The sequence below is a fragment of the Sinohyriopsis cumingii genome, chromosome 2, assembly GCF_028554795.1.
Source record: "Sinohyriopsis cumingii isolate HCF-2022 chromosome 2, ASM2855479v2, whole genome shotgun sequence".
NCBI lineage: Eukaryota > Metazoa > Mollusca > Bivalvia > Unionida > Unionidae > Sinohyriopsis > Sinohyriopsis cumingii.
Window position 1 is genome coordinate 129,873,059 of NC_142962.1, and position 17,020 is coordinate 129,890,078.

Below are 17,020 nucleotides of genomic sequence, written 5' to 3' on the forward strand. Positions count from 1 at the left end.
AGGTACATGTGGAGAAAATATCTCTGTATATCTACTTTTATCAAATTGGGTGAGAAAGTTGTATGCAACTGACTTGCAATAAAGAAGCTCTTGCTTTATGTGGATCGCAAATGCTCCAAGAGATGCCTGATAATTTTTGCAATCTTTAACCATTATGGCAAGATTCTAAATAATGAAATGTTTTCATCATCTATTTTTTAGGTAGAATGGATGAAATATGGAATTCTGATGGAGACAAAATCCTAAAGGTTGGATTTATGCCATCAGTAGTGATCACATAATAAAAGTCCTGTCCTGTGTGGCTTCATAAGTAGTCCTGCTTAACTATGAATTCCATAGGACTGGTCAGTCCGGTAGATCAGTCAGCTGGCCAGCCAGTCTGAGATAACTGACTAATGACAACTGTAAATGTACCTAACTCATTCATGTGGCTTTAATGATCTGGTTGACAGTCTTAACGGCTAACCTAAGGCCAGTAGTTGTATGTTCGGTATTGCTAGTCAACAATGTTGTCTATCTGGACAGATAGCTGGTTTACATTTGTGTGCCAAGAAGCAATTTTATATATAGAAACGTCTTACATCCTCCCTCCATGACTTTAAATCATTTACACTTCTTGCACTTGGTTGTCATTTCTGTAATGATGAGGAACCAAAACGTGCATACAACATTAAACGCTCCAGCGGCCTAGTAGTTAGAGCATCTGCCTCAGATGCAGGAGGTCTTAGGTTTGACCAAAGACTTGCAAAAATGGTACTAACAGCTGCCTCGCTTGGTGCTCACCATTAAGAGGTTAGTGTTAGGACTGATCGGCCTGGTGTCAGGATAATGTGATAATTATCCTGGTGTCAGGATAATGTGATTGAGTGGGACATCATGCTACATGTCTGTGACATGATGCCCCAGTGCTAGACATCACTACAGACTATCAAACTGCAGACATTGTAGCGATATGACTGAAAAATTGTTAAAGCTACGTTGAAAATCCAAGTCACACACACACGCATACAGCGACTGAAAATTTCACATGTAACAATAACATTATGTTAATTGCAAAGATATTAAATCACCCGATTTTGCAAAAATTTTGTATGGATCATATAAATATTTTGCTTAATGTATAACTGAAAAATAAATCTGGATGATTAAATTCATTATAAATTTATAGAATTTAACTGGATTGTGTGGAGTAAAATCTTAGCAAATGGCAGCAAAAGTAAAATTGGTTTAAACATGATATGCCTGTAGCCAGCCAGTGGGTTTGAAGAGAGTTAACATGAAAGAGTTTTCAACGTTTCCAGACAAGCTTTGTAGGTAGCAAAGAAAGTTATTAATAATGTAATGTACTCAGGTAATGTATCTGCCACAGAAATATACTTTAAACAAAACTTAATCAAATGATGCACAAAACTTAGGTACTGGTGACCTACATTTTGTATTACAGATTGTGTTGTACTCACCAATATGCATCTCCATACCAAGTTGTATGTCTCTGTGACCAATAATGCCCGAGAAACAGACCAATGCAAAACTTAACCAAAGTCACTTAAGTGTTACAACAGCCTGCTTTTGATAAGCTGGTGCTGTACGCACCAAAATATGTCTTCTGAAAGAGTTACATTACTTTGTGGCTGATAATGCCTGAGAAAGCTACCTAAATACAAATATTAACCAAAGCCACAAAAAATATAAAATTTTGATCAAAGTGGCTTTCTTTGGTGCACTGTGTTGTACTCACCAAGACACATATATACCATGTTGCATGAACTGGGGCTAAAAATGCCAGAGAAACTGACTTGTACACACTGTCCACATTCATGTTTTTAGGCAGTGAATGACAGACTGACCTCAAAGCTAAGCTACGATCAGTTCTTGATTTTTGTTAAACTTAATATATAATTCTACTAACCAATTATAATAAACCATCAATCCATTTGGCACAAGACATTAAGGTCAATCATCAATTTTTAAAATGAAGCAATAAGCAATGCCAAAATCCAACATGTGCATAATCCAGGCTTCCAGATGCTGACATCTATTTCAACAGTGGTGACAAAGAGCACACTGCTAAGTCTTCTAATATTGTATTTCTTGTTTCTTGTGACATAGGAATTAGTCATTAGATAAGAAAGCTGACAATAAATGCTCTACTAGTGTGTTTATTGAAAACTGTTACAATAGCAAATAAAGCACATCAGAAAAAAAAATTTCAAATTATCAACCATGGGAAGAAAAATGGGATTTGCAGTCAAGAAAAGCTAGAACATTCATTTAGTTATTATTTGGAATATAAAAGTCTGTTTGCAACCATGCTGGTTTTTATCTAATAACAATTTTAGTTACTCTAACACACTGAAATCCAATGACATCATTTGACACTTCTGTGTAACCAACCTTTTCAAGAATTTTGTAAAATATCAACAGTATTTTCCACAGAATCATATCAAAATCCCATTTCAGTATTCAAGGAATGTAATCACTTGTATTTTGATCAGTTTTTCACTTATTTTAAAGTTTGCTATGTTTTGTTCCCACTTGCAAAGCATACATACTAGGCTAAAAAAACTTTTTTGCATTTGCCAATGGTTTCAACTATACATGGAGAGACAGAGTACAAACATTCCTTCTTATTGTGTAATTAAAAACAAATGGGGATGCAAAATGACTAACATTAGCTTGTCAAAACATTAGCACCGTCATATTTACAGTTATTTAAGTGTAGAATTAATTCATGCAAACAGTCAAAGTAAAATGTCATATAAATACGTTGGTGCAAATTTATATTTGTTTTCCATGTGCTAATTTGGACATTTTTATGTCTGCAAGGTCTCTTCATGGTTACCCGATTTGTGGTTCATCCCTGGATAGAATACAATTGCTCAACAGGTAAAATACACCTGCATGTCTAATTCTAACTTCTGTATGTATGAGGTAGTCTGGCAAGTTTTTCTTTAGATTTCCTTTCATTTCATCATTTTGAAAGAAGCACAGATAGCTGCTTGATAACAATGCAATGGTATAGTTAAGTAAAGCAAAAACAAAACCAAATAGTTTGCCACATTCCTCAGGAAAGTATAAGACATATAAAATACTAATTGCATATTTTTACACTCTCTAAAATAGTCATATGTAAGAGAGATAACTGTTTACATTCATACTAAATTTCTTCTCTTGATATGTGACAACTACATGCATCTAAAACTTCATTGACAAGCTTTAAGACAGCACTGGGGATACTGTCCATTATCCATATGTCTGATGGGTGGAAACGTTTTTGGTACACAGGTTTTCCATCTATCGAAGGGGTATGAGGTAAACATTTCAAAAATTGAATTAACAGTAACATTTTTAAATATTTACAGAAGGGTGGCATATAGAACATTTAATGGGTTTTGGATTATGATCCATTACTTCAAGTGTTCTATATTGCAAAGTACTAAAATTACTAAAGACACAGGCTGTCAACGTTTCCATGGTGATATGTCTTAACAATTAAATATCATTTGGGCATTATATTAAATCAAATATTATAGCATAAACTGTCAGAAAAATATATACACTGAAGATATATTATACTATGATCTGATGGCACAATGCTGTTAAATAATAATAACAGTAATGTTTTTACTGACAGGGACCCTGGTTATAAATGTAAACATAAATCTCAGTCACATACAACTGCATTTTCAGAGCCTTCATGCTTAGTTAGCCAAATACTGTCAACACATTCATCTTAGAATCATGCATAATGCAATGTTAAATATATTCCAGCGGATGGCTTAACTTTCTGGATCAGTCAATGTGTTGTGTAGATAAATATTTACATGGAACCTGTATTTGCCATCATATCTGTACACACCCACAGTAGACAGGAACATTAAATCAAGTAGTCAGGTTACAAAAAGATAGGCATCACTGAGGTTTGTACTCTTGGATCAGTCAAAACAGTAACAACAGTACAATCAAATAGCACAAATATTATCTGATGAACAAGTTTTGCATAATATCTAGTCTAACAAGATATGCTCATTCAAAGTGACTTAATGATAATCTGAAAGAACTATACTAACTGGTAAATCCGATCAAAATATATTCATCAATACAATATTCAGCCAGATCTATTCAGTCATGTGGAGATAAAGCAAACATGGTGAAGATACAAGGGAGTACTATGCGACCTATTGTAATAAAAATATTTGATAAAAGATACTATTCAAACAATCACATTTTTCTTTAGAAAAATTAATAAAAAACAAATATTCTACTCTTGAGTCTTTTTTCTGTTATAGTACTGGTACAAAGTATTGTCACAGTAGAAGTAACAAAACACCTTGGTCTCTTTTCAATTATCTATTGCCTTTTTGTTAATTCATATTTTGACAATATACCATCTGCTACTGTTGACAACTTTAATAACTACAAATATACCATATGACAACTATTAATGTCTGCAATCTGTGATGAGAGATAAGGGTCAAAATGTTCATGCTTAAGTAAGTTAAAATACAGAGCTGTGCATACTTTTATAAAATTATGATTACTTTGTATGGCCAACAATCATTACATGTAAAGATTTTTCAAATTAATTTAATTTAAAGACACATTTAAATCTTATTCAAAGAAAATATCACTAAAAATGCATGGCATTTAAATAAGCATTTCCAACACCACAACAACTTTATTGTAACTGATGCTGCAGTCTGTCAACAATTTCCAACAATGGAATTCTAAATATTCCTGAGTTTTATGAGATGCATGTGCAAAACATCAGAGTGTAAATATTTCAATCACAAAGCATTAGTATATAGAAAAGATAAGAATGCGTGTAATGAAAAAATCACATGTACAAGAAAGGTTTTATAGTCTGATATCTATCATCAGGCAGCCTAGAAACTCTGTACTGCACTCCTATAAACTGGAGTGAAAATCTATACCAACACAGAACTATTTGATATGATTGCAGGGTCAAAGGTTATTTGGAAATGTCTGTATTTCTATATTTTCCAATTTAAGTATGCTTACATTCTACAAGGTTTCTTCATCAGATTTAGACTGTTGTCTGTTTTTAGGTCCTAGTAATAGTAATGGGGAAAATTGCCTGACTTTAAGTATCAATGGTCTCACCAACAATATTATAATCACAATACATTCAGGTTTCCACACAGATGTGATCTTTATCCATGACTTTTCAATGTCAAATCTGAGATTTTCCATTACTAAATTCTTTAATGTTTATGAAGAAAAGGCAGGAAAGATGGACCTGTACACAGGAAACAATCAAAATATTGATCAACATGATGCAAAAGATAACCATATAATCAGTTTTTGACAAGGCTTCCTTCTCCTACCCTTACAGTCATCCAATCAACACACTTTAACACTAGAGAATGCCAAGCAAGTAAATGATGATTTTCAATTTCTGTCCATTTTCTATGAATTTTCCATTACTTTCCCTGACAAACTTTTTCAAAAACTTTTCCATTATTTAACATGACAAAAGTTATTTCCAGAATTTTCGATGACATTTGGGAACCCTGAATACAACGTAGCTCTGTTTGAATACGTTCTAAATAGTTTTAAATAATACACATATCAACTAATTTAACCCATAAAATTAAGTGGCAAGGCAACACCAGGCATGTCAAATGGGAAGTTCAGAGATAATTAAAATGTTTTGCAACTGATTCCCTTCAATGAGCCATGCTGGGGATAAAAAAAAACCATGTACTTAAGAAAAGAACATTTCCTCTTAATGTGACCAAAACTGAGGGTAAAGCATGCCAGTATTGTTATACATAGACCCTTCCTATACACAGCTATATGCATACAATAGACTCAGCCACTTAATCTTTGACCTCACAATCACTAGTGATCTGGGAGGATAACTTGAAACAGACAAACCTAAATATCATATACATTTAGCACAAAACCATTGATTTCAAAACCCAAAATGAGGTTGGTTATTATGAAAGAAGAAAGTCCAGACTAATCTTCAATCATCCAAAAAAAGAAAAAAAGATGACATCGTCTTCATTCTTTTTTTTTATATGAAAAATATATGTAATTAAAACCTATATGGTAATAAAATTATGTAGTTAAGTTTCATTGATGGGTATACTAAATTCTACAGTAAGCAAATCATGGTGATGATGGAAGTCACTGTCTAGGTGAAGGTTAGGCCAGCCTCCATGTACACCTTGAATATCTTTTCAATTGCTGTGATGTATGCAGCTGTCCTCAAATCCAGGCCAAGATTGTACTTCATGGCTGTCTTCATGATGTTCTAAAAGCAAACATCAAACATACTCATTATGAAAAAACACATACAGTCTGCTGTTAAAACAACATATCTAATTTGGACAACCACAGAGTATTCTCCAGTTCTGTAATAAGCATCCAAACTGCAAGGAAACCAGCAACTCCTGGATGTTTCTTTTTTGTTGTTTTTTGGAAAGGGTGTGTGAACAACTTGGGGTTTTTGTAGTCTTTCTTAAAGAAATTTTACCCATGTTCAGTGATCTTTTTTGACCAATAAACATCAGTTTGGGCTGATCTGATCTGTCAATATTCACTTAACTGTTACAAAATCACTGCGTCTGCACAATGCTAAAGAGTTTAAGGCAAAAAATGCAAACAATTTAGAATACTGTGAAACATTTCTATATATGCATCTAGATCTAATAAGGTTAAGAGCATTGGCATACATACAAAATAACTTTTCCTCAAGTGTTTTTTTACTCAAGTATGCATTTATATATAAAAACCAGTTTTCGACTGGTTGTATATCAATAAAATAGACACCAAAATTGAATTACTTTAAAATAGTTTACAAAAAAATATTACGTACAGGAATAAGGAAATGAATAAATAATATCTTTATTAAAGTTATTTTTAAGTTAAGCAAGCCATTTTACAACATGTCAAAAAAGAGTCTAAAATTAGCATGACATTTAGACAAGAAAGTTGTCTTGACAGAAGACTGCTAGAGCCTGTATTTCCAATCCAGGATCAATGAGTGTGTGTATGTGATTTAGATTTTTAATGTATCGCTATGATGTCTGCAGTGTGGCAGCTTAAAGTGATGTCTAGCACTGGGGCATCATGCAGCAGACATGTAGCATGATGTCCCACCCAGTCATATTATCCTGACACAAGGCAGAACAGTCCTAACACTAACCTCTTAATGCTGAGCGCCTAGCTAGGCACCTGTTAGTACCATTTTTAAAGTCTTTGGTATGACTCTGCAGGGGTTCGAACCCATGACCTCCCGCATCTCGGGCAGATGCTCTAACCCCTAGGCCACTGGAGCGGTCCAAGATCAATGAATTATGGAAAAAATGTCAACTAAAACCTTAACAAAACCACTGACGATGATGATGATGCCAATGGAGAAGTTACTGCTATGGTCTGCTTGCCACTAACATGGCCAGGACAAAAATCCATCTAATTTAGACCATCTGTAAATCTGATTATTAAACTGAATTATTTTCAAAATGTTCCAGACTACATCATGGTATATCCACCACATTCAGGATAATCCACTTTTAACATTAAACAAGTTGTTCTGAATTTATTTCTATTGCGGTTAGTCATAAATTTTCTTTTGTTTTTCAAGAGCTGTTATCATTCAAGATATCTCTGTAAAGTATTTAATAAACCTTGATGTGAGAAACAGATCAAATATTTTTCAAATGTCTAACAAAAAAACTCAATCGTCCCATGTAAAATCTGATCAAGTCATGTCAAAATGACACTCTATATTAAACCGATAAAATGGGAACTAAGTGTCTTTCTCGTGGCTGTACAGAGGCAGCAGATCCAGACTGGCCTGGGTGGGTATTGAACATGTAGCCTGTGAATTATGGTCCAGATGCTCTACTAAGTGAGCTACTGCAGCCCCCCCCCCCGCTAACAAGAATTTCATCATGAAATGTTCGAATAATATTGGAAAAAATGTTGTAATTGTGTACAGCAGGGAATTATACTTTTGGGAGATAAAATTCTTCTTTTTTTCTTTTTTTTTTATAATGATTAGGAGTTTTGTGTGTTTAGGATTCTATTTTATTCATTAAAATTCACTCTATAGTATAAGTCACATGGGTCATGTTGGCATTCAACACGGACTATTTCAGTAATGGGTGTGATTTTTTCAAATTTGATTCTCCATACCTTTCAGTGGCAAGTATTCACTTCATTTGGATTCGTATACATCCTTATTCCTTTTGGAAGATCATTATTTAGATGCCCCGAGAGGTGCATATGGTAAAATTAATGTTAATGTAGAATATTTTTGACAAAATGAACCTGAAGGTGTGATCCAGTACAATGGATTGTATATCGCGTGCTGTGATGTCACAATGAAAGCTACGTATATTGGTAAACAAATTCATACTACCCTTGATTGTGATGATTCCACTTGACTTGCTCTTATTTTGACTCAAGTTTAGCACATGGCCATCATTGTAAAAGTCCATAGCGATAGATAATTTTCATCTGGAAGTTTCTTGGTGACAGTTAGGGTGCAGAGCATTCAATATTCAGGATTGAATAGAATTTTGTTAAAGAAAATTAGTGTTAAATTTTAAAAGAACAATTTATATTTAATTTAAAATGAGTAAATGTGCATACATGACCCATGTGACTTGTACTATGCTACTGTTTTTTTTAATACTACTTATGTATTTATTATGCATAAGGCACTGTTTATACCCTACAGACTATAATGTTTATTGATTTTAAGTCATATTCAAGTATGCAATGCAAGTACATTGAATACACGATGCTTTTATGTTGTAATCTACGTGTATAGATTAGTTACAACATAAATATTTAATATTTTCATTGTCTTTCATTCATAAAATGTTAGCTTTGCTTTCATTTAGCATAGAAAGAGATACGAAAGTAATTGTAGATGTGACATAAAGAGTACTTGTATAGAACAGAGCGTGAAGACACTATGTTACAGACACTCAGTGTAATGTACACATTAACGTTTCGTTTTGTAGCCGCTTCCAATCATGGAGAGATAAGGCTTGGTTGAGACTGCTAATGGGGGACTGCTAGCCAGGGAATCCTGCCACAAGGGCAAAGAAACCTGGGATGTCCTAAGAACATCAGGACATGGGAGTCCTAGTCACAAGAAGTACCCTTTAACTCATTACACAGTGGAGATGCCATTGGAGGGGCACCTACACAACGAAGGAGTCACTGAATGGTTTACCTATACAGTGAAGAAGCCATTGGAGGACATATATACTCAGTGACTAATAATTCAGTGCAGAAGTTTCAGTGAACTTAAAGTGCTCTTAAGAAATTTAAGATCAGCCAATAATATTTAAGAACAGTTGTTGTTGTTGTTGTTCTAGGGTTTAACGCCATTTTTCAGCACAAGATACGCTATATATGGAGGAAGAACCCTAGAAAACCCAGGGAAGAACCACCGACCCTCGAGAAGCTACCGGCAGGCTTTCCCACGTACCAACATTAGCGAGCCTTGGACTCGAACCCACGCAGACAGAGGTGAGATGGCAGTGATCCGTAACGGAGAGCGCTTTAGACCATTCGGCTACTCGGGGCCCCTTAAGAACAGTTAACTGCAGTTATTTGTTTTCTTTTTGCTATTGTGCAATATATTTTTTATCTGTCGTAATTATCTAATTAAATCATCTTAATGTTTTGTGTGTGGTCTCTATGTTCTCCATAAGCAGCATTCCAACCATTCATTCGTCCATTCATCAATTTACAATAGCAGTAAACTAAACAGCACATCAGGCACTTGTTCAACATATATACCATGGTTTTATTTCTTCATCAACTGAAGATATCAGTTTTGATACGTTTATTGTGGTTTATTATTATATATCAACTGGTTCTCCAGAACAGATAGTATGAAAGAAAAAAAAACTCACAGGAAGGCAAATGTATTTGTTCCAGTGCAAAATGATCCTGCTACCCATGATCTTATCACTTACATCACTACTGCATAGCTGCCAACCTTCCAGGCTCACAATTAGTGAAAACAGGGATAAAAAGTCGTGAATTTGGACATGAATTAGTGAAAAATACTATGATAATAACTCCATCCACTCTGACCGTCAATACTACACTATATCAAGATCACAATATAAAACTAAAACACTACATATATGTAGAAATATTTATTTATCAAGACATGATACTGTGGCAGACTTGAACTTCCTCAACTGCTTGAACGTAAATTTGTTTTCTAAACAGTTCAGACTTCTTGCCTGCTGATTGATCTTGGTGACTAAAATTGCTGACAAATTTTCTGTAGCTAAGGAGGCTCTAAAGTCTGTCTTAATTTTCCTCACTAGAGAAAATACTCTTTCACTGTCACTGTTCCTGTGAGGAATGAACAGGAGCTGCAACACTTTTGGTTCTTCCACAGGAAAATTTGGAAGCAATTTTCGAGTCCAGGAACATTTGTCGGAACAAATGTTTAGCGTGGTCTCCAGCTGATAAAGGTAGATTGTGTTCTACAAGAAAACTCACAAATAATGCTTCAGCATTGGTAGCTTGCAGGTCTTCCACCGATGGCTTAAAATATTCCAGAGTTGAAATCTGCGAATTCTTAATTTTCCCAACTTCTACGTTTTTTTGCAACCGATGTGCTTCCTCACATCGTCTCTGCGATGGCACACTGAGTGCATAAAGTATGATGAATTTCAATGTTTAATGGCAGAATGCACCGCCAATTTTTGATATATTCCAAATTAAACTTCACTTTTTGAGCAATACATTTCTTTTTCCTCGGTGGTGAAGACATTTTCAAGATCTTGCATGCGATGCTGAACGGTAAATCAAATCAGTGTTGGTGACGCATGCGCAGAGCAAAATTCCGGTTAGGCCCCAGTTTCTCTCAAAAGCATTTGTAAAACTACTCTTTATACATATAGATTAAAACAGGCTAAAATGCTTGCTACCGGGCCAAATGTACTAATCGGCTGCAGATATACTAATATCGCGACCAGCAGTATCGGACCATTTCGGCAAATGCGAATATCACAACTAGCGCTTAATGGGAAATCGGGCATTTTATTAAAGATTTAAAATAATTGAGAATTGGAGAATTCATGCATTTTGCAGCGTGAATCCATGAATCGCTGAAAAAGTCGTGAAATTCACGCCAAATTTGTGAGGGTTGGCAGCTATGTTACTGGGGCATACCCAATCAGATTTCAAGATTAGCTCATCATTGTTTTTATAAATACACTGTATTTATCCCTTGAGCACCTGTATAGTCAGTGGTTAATATAACCAGGAAATGGCTCTAGATTTTGTTTTTGTAGAAAATCATACCATATTACTGCATTTACTTGCCCAAGTTTGTAAAATTTGATATTAAATGACATGGAAATTAACGATGGTTCATTTAAATATCCAGATAACACCACAGCATTTTCTCTTTATGAAGATTGTATTCTCAAACCCCTGTACTTCAAATAAATACGGTCATATGGGATTGAATTTCAGTTTGACAATGGTAACATCTGCCTTCTTGTAGGCACATAAACACTGAACTAAACCCTGAAAAGAAGTAAACCACTTTTATATTTATGTTAGCGTAAACAATTAGATAGAAAATCAGCAAAATATCTGGCGTGAAAAATGTCTAAAATGTTTTATATTGGCATCAATATGGAATTCTAGTCAGGACCTTCCTCTAACCATTTCCACCCCATTTTAGATATCTGGACAACACACCCCAGGATAATGTCCAAATATCAAAAATGGGGAGGGAAAGGTCAGAGGAAACTTGCACTAAATGGAGTTCATGCATAAGAATTTATATACATTCATGTGTGTGTATGTACCCAGCCAAGAGTGCACACACACATACATACATGGTCATGAATAAAAGACTTGCAGTATTTCAGTAATGTGGTGGAAAGAAAAACAATGATGTGCAAGATAGTGGCAAATGTAAGCTAACAGTTGAAAAAGAAATATTTAAAAATGAATTGCTTTCTGGGTTATTTTTAAGCTAACTGAAATCTGTGACTGATGACATGAGAAAGAAAGAAAGAAAAAGTACAAGAGGAACAAACTTAAATCACTTAAGGAAAGAAAATTAACAAAAATATTGTCTTTATGCAAAAATCTAAAAAGAAAAAAATTATGCTCCCTGGGAGGTTTGACCTGATGATTTACAAGTTACTGGTAGTTAGAAGTAGTCATACACTTTATCACTACACAACATGGAGTCCTTAGAATTGTGACTGGCAAAATTATATATAGATAGCTTGCTTGCATTACAAAAGTAAAGTAAAATTCACAACACTTCTGTAGAATCCCTTTCTTCAATAAACACTTCTTCAAAAACTATTGCATTCATCTTAATGTTTTTTCACATTTTATTGTCATCTGGAGACTGAACAGTTGTCAGCAGAGGATACTGTGAAATGGTGTACTGAAGTAATTCATCAAATGGGAAACAATGAATAATAATACTAACACGTAATGCATTTTAAATTTGTTCAATGTTGATTTCAGTACTTTCCTAGCTTGCATGTGTATGATTCACATTATTTCAAACAGTGAAGAGGTTTGTCAGAGTTCACAATTGTGAATTCATACAAGGGTTAAATGAAAAAAAAGTGTTATTTAAAATGGTCATAGTAAGGAAAATATACACTGTATTATTTCTATCATCATACCATTATCTCTAATACCACATTAATAAAATAATGCACTAAGCTCTTTTCTTGCAGGTGACGTTTTTGTGGGTAAACCTCCTTCTAGCACCTCTTCTATATTTAAGTACCCTCCCTTAGCCCAATATTCAGAATGTCTCCAAATGTGATAAAATAATGGGCAAAAATAATATAAATGACAGGCAACAATTGAATGTAAATGTTTTTTAAAAGGAGAAAAAAGGCAGTTGGTGATAATTTGTACTTGAATTGTGTGGTCCATATGGCCAGGACATAAGGGGTGAGATAAGAACACAGCTTGTCTTATTTGTCTTTCATTATTAAGTAGCAAAAACAGTAATGAAATTTACATGCATGTAAGACGGTTTAAAAAAGCATCTTCTGTCCAAAAGGAAAACTGGTAGTTTACGAGGTCTTTTGAAGATGCTGAAATATGGTAAAATTCGCATTTTTTGATGAAAGGATGCCATTTACGCAGAAAATACAAAATTAAATGTTTCACAGTGTTTCACTTATCATATGTATACAAAAAAAAATTTCTCTTGCACTAAAATGGATTCAAGATGGAAGTGGGATATTTTGATGTACAGCATCTATTGTTGGTACTTAATAGTGCCTGAAATATGTGACATTTGATTGTAAGCATCTTTCCCCATGCCGAGTTGTCATTTATTTTCCCTAAGGTTTTTTTTATCATCAATTTTTACAATACAACACATGGTCAACTATTTTCCTAAAGGTTTTTATGATCAATTTGTATAATACAGTGTTGCACAAGTTATCATTTATTTTCCCTATGGGCTTTCGTCATCAATTCATGCAATGTTGTATTGTACAAGTGCTACAAGAACAACTAAAGACAAATTAAATCTGCACTTCACTGGCTTATACAAAACATATTAATATCTACCAAATATCTAGATTTAGGATACCCCCACATGGTTCAACAACATACTTTTATCAGAATATATATGACCTTGATTCCAAATAGGTAATCTTCACTGAATCCAAAATTACATCAAACTTTATTTTTGATATTTGGCATTACTTACCCTGGCAGATCTTTCCATGGTGTACTCCAAACCTGAGTGGACAATATCCTTTTCTGAGGCACCCTAAAACAAGGAAAGGGAAATATGATGGTAAACTATTTTCTCTGAGAATACATAGCCGATCACATTACCAATAGGAAAATAAACTCCACTACTTCCTGAATCCAACCCTCCCGAAAAGAAGAATAACTTCACATTTCCTACCCATACACCATATACACAAAAGGAAGAAACTCTTACTTATTACCTCTCCTTACCACCACTAGGTGCCTACCCATTAAGTTGGAGTTTAACAGTTTTAACCTGAGCAATTCATTAACTAGGATGTTTGAATCTGTGGAGAGGTGTGGGCAGGTTTTATTGTAATCTCATGATGCAAGTATTCTTCGAGAACATAATTTGCCAAAAAATTCACATGTTCAATACAGTATGTACTTGCTTACGAGTCCAACTGCAAACTGCACAGACCCAGAATAAAACCTGATCTGCAGGTGCATTATGTGATGGCAGATCAGGATCTTTGTTGTTTGCAGTTGGAATCAACTTATGAGTATATATGGTAAGTTCAAAAGGCTTTTTTTAATCTTTGAACGCATTTTTCGATCACAGTAGCATTAGGAGAATAGGAGAAGGGAATACCGGGCATCCTATCTCTACCATGGGCACCTTTCAAGGGAAGAATTCCCTACACAAAGGATAACTTGCTCTCCTAATGTGAGTGCAGCATAACCACTGGTCATGTACAGTACATGCAATGTGGATTATGGAAAAACCATGTTCCCATGGTGGAACCAGATAAAGTGGTCATCTTGGATCATCAATATCATGGCTCAGAGTGGACAGATTAAGTTTCATTTTCCCAATTAAAACGTCACAGCAATATAATTAAATAAAAGTCAATGTTCACTATATTGCTTGGAACTTACTAGTCAGCTCAGCTACAGTACACAGTGCAGAATGTATGTTGTACAATCCTGTTAATTATTCAAAGATTCACCCACTAAAATGTATTCACATAGGTGTACTGTGAAAGATGAAAAATAAATTTACAAGCAAAGAATCCTGAAACTATTTAGGTGCTTCACAAAATACACACAGTATAATGATAGTAATTTTATTGAGAGAGAGTTTGTAATTTTTAAATTTGTGTGTGTGTGTGTTTGGACTTTTAACGTAGATTTAACAATTTTTCAGTCATATCGCTACGATGTCTGCAGTGTGGCAGTTTATAGTGATGTCTAGCACTGGGGCATCATACCATAGACATGTAGCATGATGTCCCACCCAGTCACATTATCCTGACACCAGGCCAACCACTAGGCCACCGGAACTGAGAGAAAAAGATTCTGTTTTTAAACAAACAAAAGGAAAAAATATCACAAGTATTAGCATGTTTCATTCATCTATTTAAACAAGAAAAAAAACCCAAGGAATGCTGTGATTTATTTGTACATTCCCTGTGTCACTTTTAAACTGTTGCTTAACACAGTGAAATATACATAGCACTATGCAATATACAACCTCTACTAGTCCTGCCCCTGGACAATATACTTTTAGAAGCATTACAGAATAACGCTTTATTTTTATTGCCAAATTAGTATTATCAAGAAAATATAGTAATCCTCTGTTTGTGTCTAAAACAGTATGATAAAGAACATACAGCAATTCTTGCTTCAAATTCTGGGGTTGGTGTGATTGGAATAACACCACCATTTCTTCCAAACTTCCGCTCTAGAGACTTCTGGACACTGTCTGTAAACAAAACATGAGAAATTTATTACCTCAATGATCAACTTGGATGGATACTTAATCAAGCAATGAGACTTATCCTACTGATTTAATGAGCAAACTATAGCTTCAAGATACAACTTTTTGGTTCTGACTGTATCTGAATATTTAATGTTAACTTTTTTATCTATCCTCCTGCAATTTTGAAATAGTAAAGGCCCAAGTAAATCTAGGATTTTTCTAAACAGCCACGAGCTGGGTAATTTACCTGGCTACTTTAAAGACAAAAAATGTATCCTTCTTGGAGGAGGTCCCCCAAAAAAACCACCTACTTTGGCAACTCACCCTAACTTTAAATCTAATGGAAGGCCCTGACGAATGATATTGCTCACATGACTTACCTATCTGTCAAAGCTGACCATTTCACTAACCAGGTTCAGGTATTACTGTAATAATATAACCCACTGTAAACTATCATTTATTGATGCAGCTGAATTTTTTAAAATCATTTTCATATGAACTCTTAGATTAATCAGAATAGCCTGGCATACAAAAACTGCTTTCCCTGAGTAGATGTTTAAATGGAACAGTCCTTGCAGACAGGTGAGCTAAAAACCTTTAAATTCATCAAATGTTACAATTTCCATTACGGAAGACACATTTGTTTCTTCCAATATGCAATTATATGTACAAACTGCTAAGCTATACCATTTTAAATGTAAATAGCAGTAAAAGGATAGCCAGGTAAAATGACATCTGATCAAATTTTGCAAGCTTAAAACAAGTTGCTCAAAACTTCTGCCTGAATAATATTTCATAATAATGACCCTGACTTAATACCTGATGCTAGGTTAGCACTGAAATAAAAATTTTAGTAGCCACTTTTCACTCAGCAATTTTAATTTTCAACTATTTAAATTCATGTCCAGGAAAGGTTGTTTTTTTATATGAGCTTCAATTACCTTATAATATATATCTTTGCATTTTTAATATATAAAAAAGATAACATCTGCTTGCCAATCAGAGTGTTATTCAACTTTGTGTTGAAGCAGTTTGATAAAACAAGCTATATGATACAAACAAGGTCTTTAGAAACAATTTCAAGCCAATGATATTTTGGGATGGGTGAGTGGGTTATGATTGAATTAATTTGCTAACATAATATAGTAACCTAATTATGACCAGCATCTTTAGAGTAAAGTATGAAGAAAAAAATCTACTTGTTTAAGGGCTTTTAATCTCGGCCTAAATAAATACAAATTGCAACAATGGACATTTTCTGTGATTAAAACTAATCATAAATGCAGAAACCTGTATTAATGAATTGGTTATGTATTCTTCTATTGTTATCTGGGACTGAATCTAATCCTGGTTTGCAAACCTGTATTAATGTATTGGTTTGGTTTCTTCTCCAGCTACAAAGGATTGAACCTAATCTTAATGTTATACACCATAATGTCTTAGACCTAAAATTGATCTGACATGGGTAAACGTCAAGGAGTTTGATGTATTAAAATTTAATGAGATATGACTTAAACAGAGTTTCTAAATGAAGAAATAGCTCTT

The 17,020-nt window shown here is 34.2% G+C and overlaps 1 protein-coding gene across 1 annotated transcript in view; it reads right to left on the reverse strand.

Moving 5' to 3' along the window:
- Positions 1–2,143: 2,143 nt before the first annotated feature.
- The window catches only part of LOC149805827 (glutamate dehydrogenase, mitochondrial-like), a 49,582-nt gene continuing 34,705 nt past the window's right edge, over positions 2,144–17,020 (reverse strand). The window contains exons 10-12 of the mRNA XM_089950541.1: positions 15,387–15,478; positions 13,727–13,789; positions 2,144–6,283 (exon numbers count right to left, since the gene is read on the reverse strand). Of these exons, the coding sequence (XP_089806667.1) occupies positions 6,164–6,283; positions 13,727–13,789; positions 15,387–15,478 (275 nt within the window). The 3' untranslated portion in view covers positions 2,144–6,163. The remainder of the gene's footprint in view (positions 6,284–13,726; positions 13,790–15,386; positions 15,479–17,020) is intronic.